At 49.6% G+C, this 15,779-nt stretch overlaps 1 protein-coding gene across 4 annotated transcripts; it reads right to left on the reverse strand.

Moving 5' to 3' along the window:
- Positions 1 to 1,299: 1,299 nt before the first annotated feature.
- Positions 1,300 to 15,495, reverse strand: pafah1b1a (platelet-activating factor acetylhydrolase 1b, regulatory subunit 1a). 4 transcript variants are annotated; one of them, XM_061216930.1, is made up of 11 exons: positions 14,850 to 15,495; positions 10,725 to 10,864; positions 8,900 to 8,984; positions 8,478 to 8,552; positions 8,125 to 8,331; positions 5,704 to 5,872; positions 3,833 to 3,935; positions 2,481 to 2,709; positions 2,276 to 2,377; positions 2,013 to 2,169; positions 1,300 to 1,521 (listed from the first exon to the last, which is right to left on the reverse strand). In XM_061216930.1, the coding sequence occupies exons 2-11, from the start codon at positions 10,754 to 10,756 to the stop codon at positions 1,448 to 1,450; spliced, it is 1,233 nt and encodes a 410-aa protein (XP_061072914.1). In that variant the 5' UTR covers positions 10,757 to 10,864; positions 14,850 to 15,495; the 3' UTR covers positions 1,300 to 1,447. The 4 variants fall into 4 exon arrangements, with proteins under 4 accessions (XP_061072914.1, XP_061072915.1, XP_061072917.1 ...); XM_061216931.1 differs by lacking the exon at positions 14,850 to 15,495 and adding an exon at positions 14,616 to 14,640; XM_061216933.1 differs by lacking the exon at positions 14,850 to 15,495 and adding an exon at positions 14,253 to 14,371.
- Positions 15,496 to 15,779: the final 284 nt, after the last annotated feature.

The following is a 15,779-nucleotide window of genomic DNA, read 5'->3' on the forward strand; positions in this document are numbered from 1 at the left end:
ACAGAAACTCTAAAGCAAGATACAGCCAGCCTTGCAAAGTGAATAGACATCCAGCAAGCTATATATGTAATGTGTGACTGCACCCATATGAGACTGCTACTTGCATGCAGACTGCATCGCTGCAATTTCATCTCTCCCTTAATGTAGCAAGGAGGTACAGCATGTAGTCCGGGAAACTATCCAGCTAGCTTATTGCATGTAGGCCAGCAAACACCAGCAAGCTAGCTTAGCACATGTAGACCAGTAAGCCCCATAAAGCTAGCTTAGCACATGTAACCCAGTAAGCCCCATAAAGCTAGCTTAGCACATGTAACCCAGTAAGCCCCATCAAATTAGCTCAGGTTCACAAAACCCCAGTGAGCTACCATATCGCTAATAGTCCACTAATCCCCAGCGATCTAGCTCATCGCTAACTTATACATTGTGAAGACCCAATAAATAGCAGCTTTGCCACATCATATAATGGAATGTACATTTGTATAACCTGCCAGCTACTCTCCAAAGACAGCAGTGAGCCACAAACACTTACGCAGCGGAAAGCCCCACGGACACATCAGACATGTAGACAGACCGATAAACACAGGCGGCCTGCAGAAGCCCCAGGCCGAGGGCCCAATCACTGGAAGTAATACGGCTAATAAGGGGTCCAAGCAGCCACACTTCGTTCTAGATTTTCTGAAATGTATTTTGAGGGATTCTGTTACATCCGCTGGCAAACAGCTGCTGAGAGGCGGGACTCCGCCCACACTGCACCAGGCCCCTCCCCCCTCTGTAGCAGCAGGCGGAGCCACAGCAGGGCTGCAGTGCACTCACACAAAGCCAGGGGGCGCCATTTCAAACTCGCTCTGTGGCCAAAGAGGAGCCAAACCCGCCCCCAACCAGCCCCGACTGTTTCCAGTTTCAAACTCGCTCTGGCCCCAAGACGAGCCAAACTCATCCTAATTATTTTCCCCCAGTAGATCCTGACCAGTCTCTGCTGGGTTTGGACTGAGACGCGTTCAGGCTGTGCAGCTGGACTGATTGGACAGAGAAGCGAGAGGGAGGAGCCAGCAGCCCAATATAAGGGGCATCACAGACTACCACAATCAACAGAAACAAAATGCTAAATTAAAAAAAGATATATACAGAGCAATGGAACACGTGAGAAAGACACGGTCATCAAGTTTAGTGCCTGGCGGTGACATCATCGCTGTGACATCATCGCCGTGGGCCTCGAATGGTCAGGCTGGTTAAACCGATGGTACTCCTAGACAAATTATGTCAGTTTTACAGTATACAATTTGATTCACCATGCAAGAATACTTTTTTTGTGTAACATTTAATAGCTTAATCTACATCCAGAATAATTTACATAAAAGGACGATAGTTATTTTAAACAGATTGATGGGCGTAACCATGGGGACTGGGGGCAGCCAGCGGAAGGGGGGGCGTGGTCTTGCAGAGATGATCAGCGACATTCCCAAACTTTTACAGTCTGATCTACACTGCCGGTGACGACGTAGGGCGCTGACCGGTGGAAATCTGCAGAGAGAAACACAATGAGTGCCCTCACACCACAGAAAGACACACACACACCACAGACAGACAGACAGACAGACAGACAGACACACCACAGACAGACAGACACACACCACACACCACAGAAAGACACACACACACACCACAGACAGAGACAGACAGACAGACAGACAGACAGACAGAGACACACCACAGACAGACAGACAGACACACCACAGACAGACAGAGACACACCACAGACAGACAGACAGACAGACACACACCACAGACAGACAGACAGACAGACACACACCACAGACAGACAGACAGACAGACACACACCACAGACAGACAGACAGACACACACCACAGACAGACAGACAAGACAGACAGACAAGACAGACAGACAAGACAGACAGACAAGACAGACAGACAGACACCACAGACACACAGACAGACAGACAAGACAGACAGACTTGACCCACCAGATCTAACACACCCCCAGTCCCTCTTACCCAGGGAGGTGACAAAGTGCTCGTGGGCACACAGCGTCTTCATGCAGCGCTTGTTCTTGTAGTCCCAGATCCGTAAAGTCTTATCGTCAGCACAGCTCACCACCAGCCGGCCTCCAGGGTGAACCAGCACACCACGCACCCAGTTATCATGGCCCACCTGGAATACACACATACAGGGCTTAACACCTGGAGATCTGACCTGTCTCACACACATACAGGACTTAAAACACCTGGAGATCTGACCAGCATCTCTCAACACTTACCAGAGTCATAAGGCACATGCCCGTGCTGACGTCCCACATCTTGATGGTTTTGTCTCGGGAGCCTGAGAGCAGGAAGGGGCCAGGTTTCCCGCTCTTCTTCACCTGGGAGGGAGGGGAGAGAACGCTGAAAATGCACCCTGTGTGAGAGGACAGACATCTGACCCCAGGAGGGTGGACCAGGGCAGAGTGTGTGGGAGGAGCTGACCTCTGACCCCGTGCTCTCCAGGATGGTTTGATTGGCGCTGTCGGGGGCCCAGGCCACGCACTCCACCACGTGCTCGTGCTCCCGCAGCTCCGCCTTGCACTCCTTGGAGGCCACGGCCCACACGCGCACCGTCTGGTCGTTGGAGCTGCTGGCCAGCAGGGAGCCGTCCTGATTGGGCCGCACCATGCGCACCCACTCCCTGTGCCCCGCAAACGTCTTCACACAGTACCTGCAGGGGGAGAGGGCCACAACCCGCTCAAAACAAACCCCACACCCCACATGCTACCGAGCTCACCCCACACGCTACCGAGCTCAACCCCACACGCTACCCAGCTCAAACCACACCCCACGCGCTACAAAGCTCACCCCACGCGCTACCGAGCTCACCCCACACGCTACCGAGCTCACCCCACACGCTACCCAGCTCAACCCCACGCGCTACCCAGCTCAACCCCACGCGCTACCGAGCTCAACCCCACGCGCTACCCAGCTCAACCCCACGCGCTACCCAGCTCAACCCCACGCGCTACCCAGCTCAACCCCACGCGCTACCCAGCTCAACCCCACGCGCTACCCAGCTCAACCCCACGCGCTACCCAGCTCAACCCCACGCGCTACCCAGCTCAACCCCACACCCCACGTGCTACCCAGCTCAACCCCACACGCTACCCAGCTCAACCCCACACGCTCCCGAGCTCAACCCACACCCCACACGCTACCCAGCTCAACCCCACACGCTCCCGAGCTCAACCCACACCCCACACGCTACCCAGCTCAACCCCACACGCTCCCGAGCTCAACCCACACCCCACACGCTACCGAGCTCACCCCACACGCTACCCAGCTCACCCCACACGCTACCCAGCTCACCCCACACGCTACCCAGCTCACCCCACACGCTACCCAGCTCACCCCACACGCTACCCAGCTCACCCCACACGCTACCCAGCTCACCCCACACGCTACCCAGCTCAACCCCACACGCTACCCAGCTCAACCCCACACGCTACCGAGCTCACCCCACACGCTACCGAGCTCAACCCACACGCTACCGAGCTCAACCCACACGCTACCCAGCTCAACCCCACACGCTACCCAGCTCAACCCCACACGCTACCCAGCTCAACCCCACACGCTACCCAGCTCAACCCCACACGCTACCCAGCTCAACCCCACACGCTACCCAGCTCAACCCCACACCCCACACGCTATCAAGCTCAAACCACACACTGCAACACCAATTGGGTCTTTTCCCATAATCAAACCACTGCTTCAAAATTGAGAGCAGACAGCTCCTGGGCTCGGTGAGAGACAAGGGTGTACTCACACCCACAGGTGCAACTCACACTCACCCCGTTGCTACCTCCCACATCTTGATGGTTTTGTCTCGGGAGGCAGAGACTATGTGGTCTCCGTTGGGCATGATGGCAACAGACGACACGTTGTGGTCATGCCCTGCAACACAAGCACATGGGGACAAATGTAACAAACACAACTTCAATGTGTTCACTTAGAGATGCACATTTAGAACGCTAATGAAAATGCACACATTTAGGCTTCAACACACCAGCAATGACCGGTCACATAAGCGCATAAGAAATCTGAGAATGAGAGGGCAGCCAGACGGACAAGTCACAATTCACAATTCAAACAGGTCAACAAAATTTAATGGAGCACTCAAATTACACTAACCATCATAATACATCATAATTAGGGGTTGAAAATGAAACCAACTGGGTTCATCAGATTTTATGAATGCTGCATGCAAACCAGATGATTCAGACTTTACATTATATTGAGCAATGTACACCAATTTATACAGATCCCTCCAGTCCCCAATAACCAAAAAATCCCTCCGAGTTGGCAACAAACTTATACCAACTGTTCGGTCAATGAGGCCTCAGAGTTCTGGGAGTTCCTGATATTCCCGTAAAAATATTTAGATATCTGGAGGAACTATTTTGAAAACCTCTATCAAGAAAATCAATCCAATGAAGAAATGAATATCCAATGGAACTAAAACAATTAGAATGAACCATTAAGAGTTACCAAAACCCACTAGATTTTGAAATATCACAAAAATAATCGATAGATTCACTCGACAGACCAAAACAAGGAAAAGCAAGTGGGGCTGAATTGATTCGGACAGATATTATAAACAGCCCCGATTCACAGAAAGCTTTACTAAAACTGTTAATCTGGTTTTGCAAGCCGGCTGCTTTCCTGATGTCTGGAGAAAAGGGGCTGAAGAGAGGAGCTGTGTGAGCAGTGTGAGCAGTAACCTCAGATAGGTTCCTGCTGTATTATTAATGACTGAACACAGGCCTCCCTAATTAACTAAATACATTTTATTTATTTATTTTTTAAACTAAATTATCATACTACAGATCCTCAATTGAAAACAATTCCCACCAAAAGAAAAAGCCGATTTATTGCTTCTTTTTCTTGATTTTCAAAAGGCATTTGACTTCATTTGGCACAGTAGATTATATTACACAATTATACAATCAGGTGTAGGGGGAATGTATGATATCAAATCAAGGTATTTGGAAAACAAATGTGCAGTAAGAATTGGCAGAAAAATAACTGAATACAACACTCAAGGGCGTGGGGTGAGAGGTGCAGCTTGAGTCCGACTTCATTCAATATTTATACAAATGAGTTGGTGGTGTTACTGGAACATTCTGCAGCTACTGCCCTGACACAAAACAAGGAAATCTGCACACACACCCTGCAGTCACCCCACAGAGGAAGGGTTGCAGCAGCACCTGGATCTGCTGGAGCAATACCTGCAGAACTGGGCCCTGACAATAAATTGCGTAAAACAAAATTGTCATCTTCCAGAAGAAAGCCAGATGTCAAGAAACCAGACACTGTTTCACTCAAGGAAATGCTACCCTAGAGCATTCTTTATACTAGGACCAGAGGACAGAGTTACTGCCTCTGCAAACCGATTTCAGCAGTGAATGCACTAAAATAAAAAGCACAGTAATTAAAATACAATTCCATGGAATTGAAATTACAATTAAAATTGGGTGATTTTTGATAGTGTGGTCCTGCCTATTGCATGGAGACAGAGAGAAAGAGTGGGAGAGCTCACTGTGCATGGTGCGGAAGCACTCTGACCCCTGACCCCCTCACCGTGCATGGTGCGGATGCACTCTGACCCCTGACCCCCTCACCGTGCATGGTGCGGATGCACTCTGACCCCTGACCCCCTCACCGTGCATGGTGCGGATGCACTCGAACCCCTGGAAGTCCCAGAGTTTGATGGTCATGTCAGCGGAGCAGGAGGCCAGCAGCTTGCCACTGTGGTCAAAGGAGATGTCCTGTACAGAGTCTGTGTGCCCTTTCAGTGTCCGCTCAAAATCCCCCGTCTCATAGTCCCACACCTGGGGGAGAGAGGGGAGTTAGCACTGCACCCCAATAACACTGCACCAGTCTCATAGCCCCACACCTGGGGGAGAGAGGGGAGTTAGCACTGCACCCCAATAACACTGCACCAGTCTCATAGCCCCACACCTGGGGGAGAGAGGAGTTAGCACTGCACCCCAATAACACTGCACCAGTCTCATAGCCCCACACCTGGGGGAGAGAGGAGAGTTAGCACTGCACCCCAAATAATACTACACATCACTTGAGCACACCAAATACTCACTACTCACGCAGAGGCAGACGGCACGCACAGACGCAGAGAGGCAGACGGCACGCACAGACGCAGAGAGGCAGACGGCACGCACAGACGCAGAGAGGCAGACGGCACGCACAGACGCAGAGAGGCAGACGGCACGCACAGACGCAGAGAGGCAGACGGCACGCACAGACGCAGAGAGGCAGACGGCACGCACAGACGCAGAGAGGCAGACGGCACGCACAGACGCAGAGAGGCAGACGGCACGCACAGACGCAGAGAGGCAGACGGCACGCACAGACGCAGAGAGGCAGACGGCACGCACAGACGCAGAGAGGCAGACGGCACGCACAGACGCAGAGAGGCAGACGGCACGCACAGACGCAGAGAGGCAGACGGCACGCACAGACGCAGAGAGGCAGACGGCACGCACAGACGCAGAGAGGCAGACGGCACGCACAGACGCAGAGAGGCAGACGGCACGCACAGACGCAGAGAGGCAGACGGCACGCACAGACGCAGAGAGGCAGACGGCACGCACAGACGCAGAGAGGCAGACGGCACGCACAGACGCAGAGAGGCAGACGGCACGCACAGACGCAGAGAGGCAGACGGCACGCACAGACGCAGAGAGGCAGACGGCACGCACAGACGCAGAGAGGCAGACGGCACGCACAGACGCAGAGAGGCAGACGGCACGCACAGACGCAGAGAGGCAGACGGCACGCACAGACGCAGAGAGGCAGACGGCACGCACAGACGCAGAGAGGCAGACGGCACGCACAGACGCAGAGAGGCAGACGGCACGCACAGACGCAGAGAGGCAGACGGCACGCACAGACGCAGAGAGGCAGACGGCGCACAGACGCAGAGAGGCAGACGGCGCACAGACGCAGAGAGGCAGACGGCGCACAGACGCAGAGAGGCAGACGGCGCACAGACGCAGAGAGGCAGACGGCGCACAGACGCAGAGAGGCAGACGGCGCACAGACGCAGAGAGGCAGACGGCGCACAGACGCAGAGAGGCAGACGGCGCACAGACGCAGAGAGGCAGACGGCGCACAGACGCAGAGAGGCAGACGGCGCACAGACGCAGAGAGGCAGACGGCGCACAGACGCAGAGAGGCAGACGGCGCACAGACAGAGAGGCAGACGGCGCACAGACAGAGAGGCAGACGGCGCACAGACAGAGAGGCAGACGGCGCACAGACAGAGAGGCAGACGGCGCACAGACAGAGAGGCAGACGGCGCACAGACGCAGAGAGGCAGACGGCGCACAGACAGAGAGGCAGACGGCGCACAGACGCAGAGAGGCAGACGGCGCACAGACAGAGAGGCAGACGGCGCACAGACGCAGAGAGGCAGACGGCGCACAGACAGAGAGGCAGACGGCGCACAGACAGAGAGGCAGACGGCGCACAGACAGAGAGGCAGACGGCGCACAGACAGAGAGGCAGACGGCGCACAGACAGAGAGGCAGACGGCGCACAGACAGAGAGGCAGACGGCGCACAGACAGAGAGGCAGACGGCGCACAGACAGAGAGGCAGACGGCGCACAGACAGAGAGGCAGACGGCGCACAGACAGAGAGGCAGACGGCGCACAGACAGAGAGGCAGACGGCGCACAGACAGAGAGGCAGACGGCGCACAGACAGAGAGGCAGACGGCGCACAGACAGAGAGGCAGACGGCGCACAGACAGAGAGGCAGACGGCGCACAGACAGAGAGGCAGACGGCGCACAGACAGAGAGGCAGACGGCGCACAGACAGAGAGGCAGACGGCGCACAGACAGAGAGGCAGACGGCGCACAGACAGAGAGGCAGACGGCGCACAGACAGAGAGGCAGACGGCGCACGCACGCACCTTTATGGTGGCATCCTCGGAGGCAGACACACACGCGCACACACGCACACGCGCACACGGGCTCTTGCCTTTATGGTGGCATCCTCGGAGGCGGAGGCAGACACACACACACACACACACTCTCTCTCTCTCTCTCTCTCTCTCTTGCCTTTATGGTGGCATCCTCGGAGGCAGACACCATGACGCTGAAGACGGGGTGGAAGATGACGCGCGTGACGGGGCTGCGGTGGCCGCTGAGGGCGTACTTCTCCGGGGGGCGGGGGATCCACTCCTTAGGGTCCCTCCTCTGCCCGATGGGCCCCCCCGAAGTGATCTCCTCTTTCGCTTCATTTAGCTTGGATTCCAACTCCATCGCCTGAGAAGGCAGAAAACATAGCGACTCTTAAGCCAGGGCTGCAATGCTACAGCAAAGAATCCACAAAACAAAGTATAACTGAGTGAAAGTACACACTGAGAGGACATTTCCCTGTGAGATCAGAGAGAAAGGAACATTTCCCTTACCTTCTTCTGTAATCTGATGACTGAGGTCCATTTCTTCTCTAAAAGTCCAGCATATTTCTTATCCAATTCTTCATTCTGGAGGGAGACCAAAATGAAACAATGAGAATTAATTGTAAAATGCAAAAAAATAATTTAAAAAAAAAGAAAAGAAAAAAAACTAACTGTGACCATTCTGCGCACACGCATGCACTCACGCATTCACACACACATTTGCACACACGTGTGAGCACAAACACACTCACATCTCCCTTCCTGAGGAGTCAAGAGCTGAGTGACAGACACAGTCACAGGTAGGCATCTACACTCTGCAAAGAAAGGCCCTTTGTTCACACAGATTCACCACAGACAAACCATGTCTGCAAGCTGATCTGTATCCATCTGGCACAGATAAGGCACAAAGCCCCAGAACTATAGACACTTACCATGTCCATCTCAGATTCCTTCTTAAAGACGGAGTAAGCCTCTTCATAGCCGTTAGAGCGGAGATAGTCCGCTATCGCACGGTTCCTGGAAGACGAAAGAAGTTAATTACTTCCCGATTCAAGAGACTGATTACCCCCATCACTGAAAAACAGCAGTCTGAAACGGCGCCACTCCCAGCAGAACACCCTCACACCACTCAAGTGCGGAAACACAGCTGTACTGCTAATGCCACTGCACAAACACCCCTTCTGCACTGCAGATATAGCGCTCTGTGGGTAGTGTGTATTGTACTGCAGATAGCGCTCTGTGGGTAGTGTGTATTGTACTGCAGATAGAGCTCTGTGGGTAGTGTGTATTGTACTGCAGATAGAGCTCTGTGGGTAGTGTGTATTGTACTGCAGATAGAGCTCTGTGGGTAGTGTGTATTGTACTGCAGATAGAGCTCTGTGGGTAGTGTGTATTGTACTGCAGATAGAGCTCTGTGGGTAGTGTGTATTGTACTGCAGATAGAGCTCTGTGGGTAGTGTGTATTGTACTGCAGATAGAGCTCTGTGGGTAGTGTGTATTGTACTGCAGATAGAGCTCTGTGGGTAGTGTGTATTGTACTGCAGATAGAGCTCTGTGGGTAGTGTGTATTGTACTGCAGATAGAGCTCTGTGGGTAGTGTGTATTGTACTGCAGATAGAGCTCTGTGGGTAGTGTGTATTGTACTGCAGATAGAGCTCAGTGGGTAGTGTGTATTGTACTGCAGATAGAGCTCTGTGGGTAGTGTGTATTGTACTGCAGATAGAGCTCTGTGGGTAGTGTGTATTGTACTGCAGATAGAGCTCTGTGGGTAGTGTGTATTGTACTGCAGATAGAGCTCTGTGGGTAGTGTGTATTGTACTGCAGATAGAGCTCTGTGGGTAGTGTGTATTGTACTGCAGATAGAGCTCTGTGGGTAGTGTGTATTGTACTGCAGATAGAGCTCTGTGGGTAGTGTGTATTGTACTGCAGATAGAGCTCTGTGGGTAGTGTGTATTGTACTGCAGATAGAGCTCAGTGGGTAGTGTGTATTGTACTGCAGATAGAGCTCTGTGGGTAGTGTGTATTGTACTGCAGATAGAGCTCTGTGGGTAGTGTGCATTGTACTGCAGATAGAGCTCTGTGGGTAGTGTGTATTGTACTGCAGATAGAGCTCTGTGGGTAGTGTGTATTGTACTGCAGATAGAGCTATGTGGGTAGTGTGTATTGTACTGCAGATAGAGCTCTGTGGGTAGTGTGTATTGTACTGCAGATAGAGCTCAGTGGGTAGCGTGTATTGTACTGCAGATAGAGCTCAGTGGGTAGTGTGTATTGAACAAGAACAAATACAGACAGATGCTGAGTGAGCAAGACGGTGTTTTGGTTTCCATGGATACAAACTCACAGGCACACAAGATAAAGAGCTCCCTGAGAAACATGTGGGCAGGATTCAGTCAGAAGAGACAGACAGAGACAGACAGACAGAGAGACAGACAGACAGAGAGAGACAGACAGAGAGACAGACAGACAGAGAGAGACAGAGAGAGAGACAGACAGACAGACAGACAGACAGACAGAGAGAGAGAGACAGACAGACAGAGAGAGACAGAGACAGACAGAGACAGACAGAGACAGACAGAGAGAGACAGAGAGAGACAGAGACAGACAGAGACAGACAGAGACAGACAGAGACAGACAGAGACAGACAGAGACAGACAGAGACAGACAGAGACAGACAGAGACAGACAGAGACAGACAGAGACAGACAGAGACAGACAGAGACAGGACAGGTTCATGGGGGAGGGGTGATTGGTGACTCACAGTTCGTCGCGCTGTCTCTGAGACAGCACCATGGTGCAGCAGGGAGAGGAGAAGGCGTCAGTTTCAGGGACCCAGCACTACCTGCAGAAGCTCAGCTTCAGACAACCACCTGCAGTCTCACCCACAGGGCTTCAACACATCTGTATGGAGAGGCGGAGTCAGAGAGACAGAGACCATGAAGCATCCCACAGCCGCTGTGACACCCAACCCTGACACTGCTTTCCTGCACATCGGGTTTGAACTAGGGGTGTGAACGGTTAAACAGTTAACCGGTTAACGGAAACTGATTTGTAAACGGTTACAAAAAATTGATAAGTGCTAACCGTAAGCTCAGTAGATGCATGTTCATCACTAAGCATATTATTGCGGTTCTAAACTATTCTAAACTGGTAATCGACAAGCTTCAGTAGTTTGAACAAGCAATCTGGCCATTTCAGGGGGTTAAAAATGCAAACGCCACTTGAAATTAATGCTACAGTATTAGAGTTATTATTAGAGGTATTATCTCTGCAGCTGTTGGTTGACTTAAGGCTACCCGCAAACTGAATGTAGCTCTCCACTATGCTGTACCACAAGTGTAACAAAGCAATACATTATTGGACAAATGTTGCATAAAATATTACAATACTCTGTACACAAGCAATCGGCGGCCATTTCAGAGGGCTGAATGCAAACACTGGAATGGATAAATAGCCGAATGATAATGTATTGCTTTATTTTTATGTAGATCTAGCGCATAGTGGTAAGCAAAGTTCAGTTTGCCATTAGTTTGAATTCACGTGTCAATGAATAAACACGGATGAAGAAGCGCCATAGAATAAGCCATAAGTGAACTAACATCTACAGATTTAAAATGCACAAAAATTAAAAAAACAATTTAATTTTTGTGCATTTTAAATCTGTAGATGTTAGTTCACTTATGGCTTATTCTATGGCGCTTCTTCATCCGTGTTTATTCATTGACACGTGAATTCAAACTAATGGCAAACTGAACTTTGCTTACCACTATGCGCTAGATCTACATAAAAATAAAGCAATACATTATCATTCGGCTATTTATCCATCGGATATTGAAAGAGAAAATTCCCCGCTTTCAATGAAAAGTGGACACGTTAATACCAGATTGTCCCACGCTACATAAAATGCAAGTTAACTTACATAAAAATATATCAAATTGTAGAGGCCTGTATTGGCAGGAAAGTAAAATCCTTAGACCAGTCGCCTATGGTAAAATATACCTGGTGTTTTGTCGATCAGCCAAATAATGTGTGACCACGGAATTTTGAGTGCACAACCTGGTCGGTAACAAAGTTGTTCACAGCAGCATATTTACAGATTGCATGCCATCAAGTCCATCAGGCAGAAGCCATAGGGAAGAGGGATGAAAACATTAAGAATTATAATTTTAACCAATACATTTAAAAAAATTACACGTAAACTATAAGGATTTCTGCAACTATGAAGTTGCACTGCACAATGGCAATGTAAATATTTAATTTGGCAATTAGGCTGACTTACCATTATTGGACTTACAATGTTGACATTTAACCACTGAAATCGCCCAAAATAAAGTTTGAAAATGCAATTAAATTTCTCAGTAATTCAGTAAAAAATTTAAAAATTAAAAGATACGACCCCAAGCCGTCATAAGCAGTATCAGTTAACCGGTTACCCGTTTTTTTTATTTATTTTTTTTATAAATGGGATGGTAACCGGTTACAAAAGCTGATGATTTGTCACATCGCTAGTTTCAACCACCCGTTACTGCCGGATGGACCTGACGCCCCTGCCGAGCGGCTCTGCCCGGCCACAGCCCGCCAGGGATGCACCCAGGGCCCAGGGCACCATAACTTATAATGTGGTCACGGGCCGGAGGACTATGGTTCCCAAAAAGACAACAGCCTACCTGGTGGTTTACTTCAGAGCTAACATCATTACCTTCGTTTAGCAGATGTTCCAACCCAGAGCTGCCTACAATGTATGCATGTCCCAGTGACAGCAGCTCAGCCAGCAGATCAGAGAAGCCAAACAGCTGACTGCAAAGGCCCCGCCCCCGGGGCTGTATGACAGCCATAACTGACAGCTCTGCACCCCATCAGCACCACACTGCACACTTTCATCAAGAGCATCCACGACCGACATCACCTGCCGTCAGAGAAATGACATCACCACTGGACGAATGCAGCGCTTCTTCGGCAGCACAGAAAGAAGATGGCTCAATTTAAGCTGCCAAATCACGATGCCAAGTTCCTTTCGACTGAACTGCAGAAAGCGGCTGTACAGTAACGCTAAACGCGGAGACGGAGGAAATGTAGCAGGGGCCTGCAGGGAACGCAGCAGGGCTCCTCCTACTCCCGATAAGACACGAAGACCGTTGAATGAGATCATGCCGATTTTCAACCAACAAATCGAGGAGCGGAGTTGGGGCCATGACCAACCTAATCAAAGCCAATTATGCTTTCAAATCACTTATCGTTACACACCTCACATTGCGACAAGGCAGTGAATGGCATAGATCCTCCGTTTAACGCTGTATTACAAATACGATGGCTACGTAGCTAACCACGATTACTGCTGACCTATAGCTAGGGTATGGAAACCGACGGGAAAGCTGTTCGAAAATGCAGTCATTCGTCGTCATTTCTCGACCTTGAAACATCAAACTGCTCTTGGTGAACTGGCGTTATTTTGTTAGACTAACTTAGTTAACGAGCTAGGCCAACTAGTTCTAGCGAGATGACGAACACGTGTTTACTAATCATTGTGCATCTACGGGGTAACTTACTGCTTTCGCTAGCCTAATTTATTCGACGAACAGTTAACTGTTAACGTAGATTAATTGAAGGTTGTTCGCTTGAACAAAAGCGAAGTAACTAACTTGGAGCTAGCAGCGTTAGTTGCCTGACTAGCTAAAGTTGACGTCACAAATCTCACAGCCACCAGCTCAGCTGCTATAAGTTGGCTAGCCTAACTAGCTATCTGTTACGCTTTAGCTAGGCTAACTTGGCCTAGTGCTTGAGCCCTTTAGACCATTCCACCGGCTGCCATAATGGATAGCTGCTAGATAGCCTGAGACAACTCGATAAAACGAAAAACTAGCTCTCTATACATTCAGTGCATAGCTAAGGGCTATTAATTTGCTTGTGTTAGCGGCCAACATGCAGCATAGACTCACAAACTGTCTAGCTAACGTGTCTGAATATGAACTTAACTTGGTAGCTAGCGCCAGCCTAGGCAATTAGAAAAATACAACATTGAAGTTAGCTAACGTTAGCTAGCGGGGTAACTTGCCTGGCGATATTTAAACATAGCTACAAATGGCATTAATTTAGCCAAGTTAGATCTAGCTATGCGTACTGCTTTAGGATAACGTTACGTAGCTAGCCAACTATAGCTGGCAAAATTATTTAAACCAAACACACTTAATAGTTAATTAATCGTTAGTCTAGCTAACTTGGCGAACGTTAGCTGGCAGCGGTACAATGGTAGCTAACGCTCAGATTCAACCACTGTTTGAAAAATACTGACCTACATTTGGTCAGCCACGACCTAGCTAACAACGGTAGCGTTGATTATTTATGATACGCTGTATCAATTTCATAAAATGGCAGACAAGACACTTACTTTAAAACATAACTTAATCAAAATACTAGCAGGTGCAACTATATTGGAAACGTTAAAATATACAAAATCAATTCAACTAACGAGCTTGCGGTTAGCCAACTAACGTTAACTAGGCTACAATTAAGTTCGATCATCGATTTGGGCGTTAACTCCTCCAGCCTATCGAAGTCAACTGACATCCACTCGCGGCTATAAAAAGACAAACAATTCCCGCACATTGTCTTTTTTTGCGTACGTCATTAGATGAGTTAGCCAACTAACGTTTACCTGCTATATAATTACGACAGCTAACTAGCTAACGTTAGCGAGTTATCCAAAAGCAAACTGCAGCGCCAACAACCTGGCGGCCATTTTGAGACACTGAAAGGAGACGCAAAATACAGCCACATCGTCATTTTTACCATTCAAGTTCTCAGATACAGAACCACAGTTGGGAGTAAAATAAAGCCCGCCTTACCCTATTGTATCTCCTCTATTTAATTAGCTTGGTGTGACACTCACCTTGAACTGGCTAAGATGTATTTTTCGTTCAACGGTGGAATGTTTGGTCTGACCGGCTCACCGCCTTGTCTCTCCAGCGATCCTTGTTTTCAGTACCGCATTCGCCTCCTGACATGCGCACACCCACCTTCGCGGTCGTAGGTGCGGCCAGTTTTAAAATCTTCGTTTACGTATTCACGCACACTTGTTTGCACCTCTTTCTGTAAGCTAACTTCGTGAAACGTCATACTTCACAAAATGTGAAATGGAAGTTTAACAAGTTATTTCTAAAAGGATGTGTTATTAGAGTAGGACTGACACATCAGATTTTCCGAAAAATTCCAATAGGCTTGAAGTTCTCCAAAGGATCACCAAACACGATTGATTAAATTAGGAACCTGGCCGAGGCTTGGACTTTGGATGTCAGTGCTTTTTCAATCTGTGCATGACACGTGATGTGCATTTTTACATGTTAGGTATTTAGCAGATGTTCTTATCCAAGTAACTTGCATTCTTTAAAAAAAAAAAAAAACATCTAGCTTGATACGGCTGGTTCTAGGCACCGATGACAAAGACTGTCGCCTCCGGGCACCATGCGTCCAAGACAATTAACTAACACAATTCAGGTTAATTACTCGAGCGGTATTTTACGGATATAGGCGCAATGTGCAGGTAGTACTGTTCATCAGCAGCCACCTCCCCAGGCTTTTATCTTCTAATGCAGAAGTAGAACTGCTACATCCCAGGCTTGCCGTCTAATTGGATGCGATGACACCTGGGGCACGTTCAATCGGCATTTTACGATGGTTTCTGTGTTGAATCATGCTTCCTCCCAACGGTGTGCAACGTTTTGCAATAGGCTTTGAGGAAGGCTGTGTTTGCTCCCGTTTGGTGGGTGTGTAGCCCAAATACTAATAGGACTGAAAGCCAGGCACTGAACGTGGCCCTGGA

This window comes from Conger conger, chromosome 13, assembly GCF_963514075.1.
Source record: "Conger conger chromosome 13, fConCon1.1, whole genome shotgun sequence".
Classification (NCBI taxonomy): domain Eukaryota; kingdom Metazoa; phylum Chordata; class Actinopteri; order Anguilliformes; family Congridae; genus Conger; species Conger conger.

Bases quoted from the DNA above. Each gene is read 5' to 3' on its own strand.
- pafah1b1a (XM_061216930.1), bottom strand. From the start codon at position 10,756: ATGGTGCTGTCTCAGAGACAGCGCGACGAACT. The intron at 8,985-10,724 runs GTGAGTCACCAA...TTCGTCTTCCAG, and splicing joins CAGAGACAGCGCGACGAACT to GAACCGTGCGATAGCGGACT. The intron at 2,710-3,832 runs GTGAGTGTGAGT...CTCCCCCTGCAG, and splicing joins ATGTGGGAGGTAGCAACGGG to GTACTGTGTGAAGACGTTTG.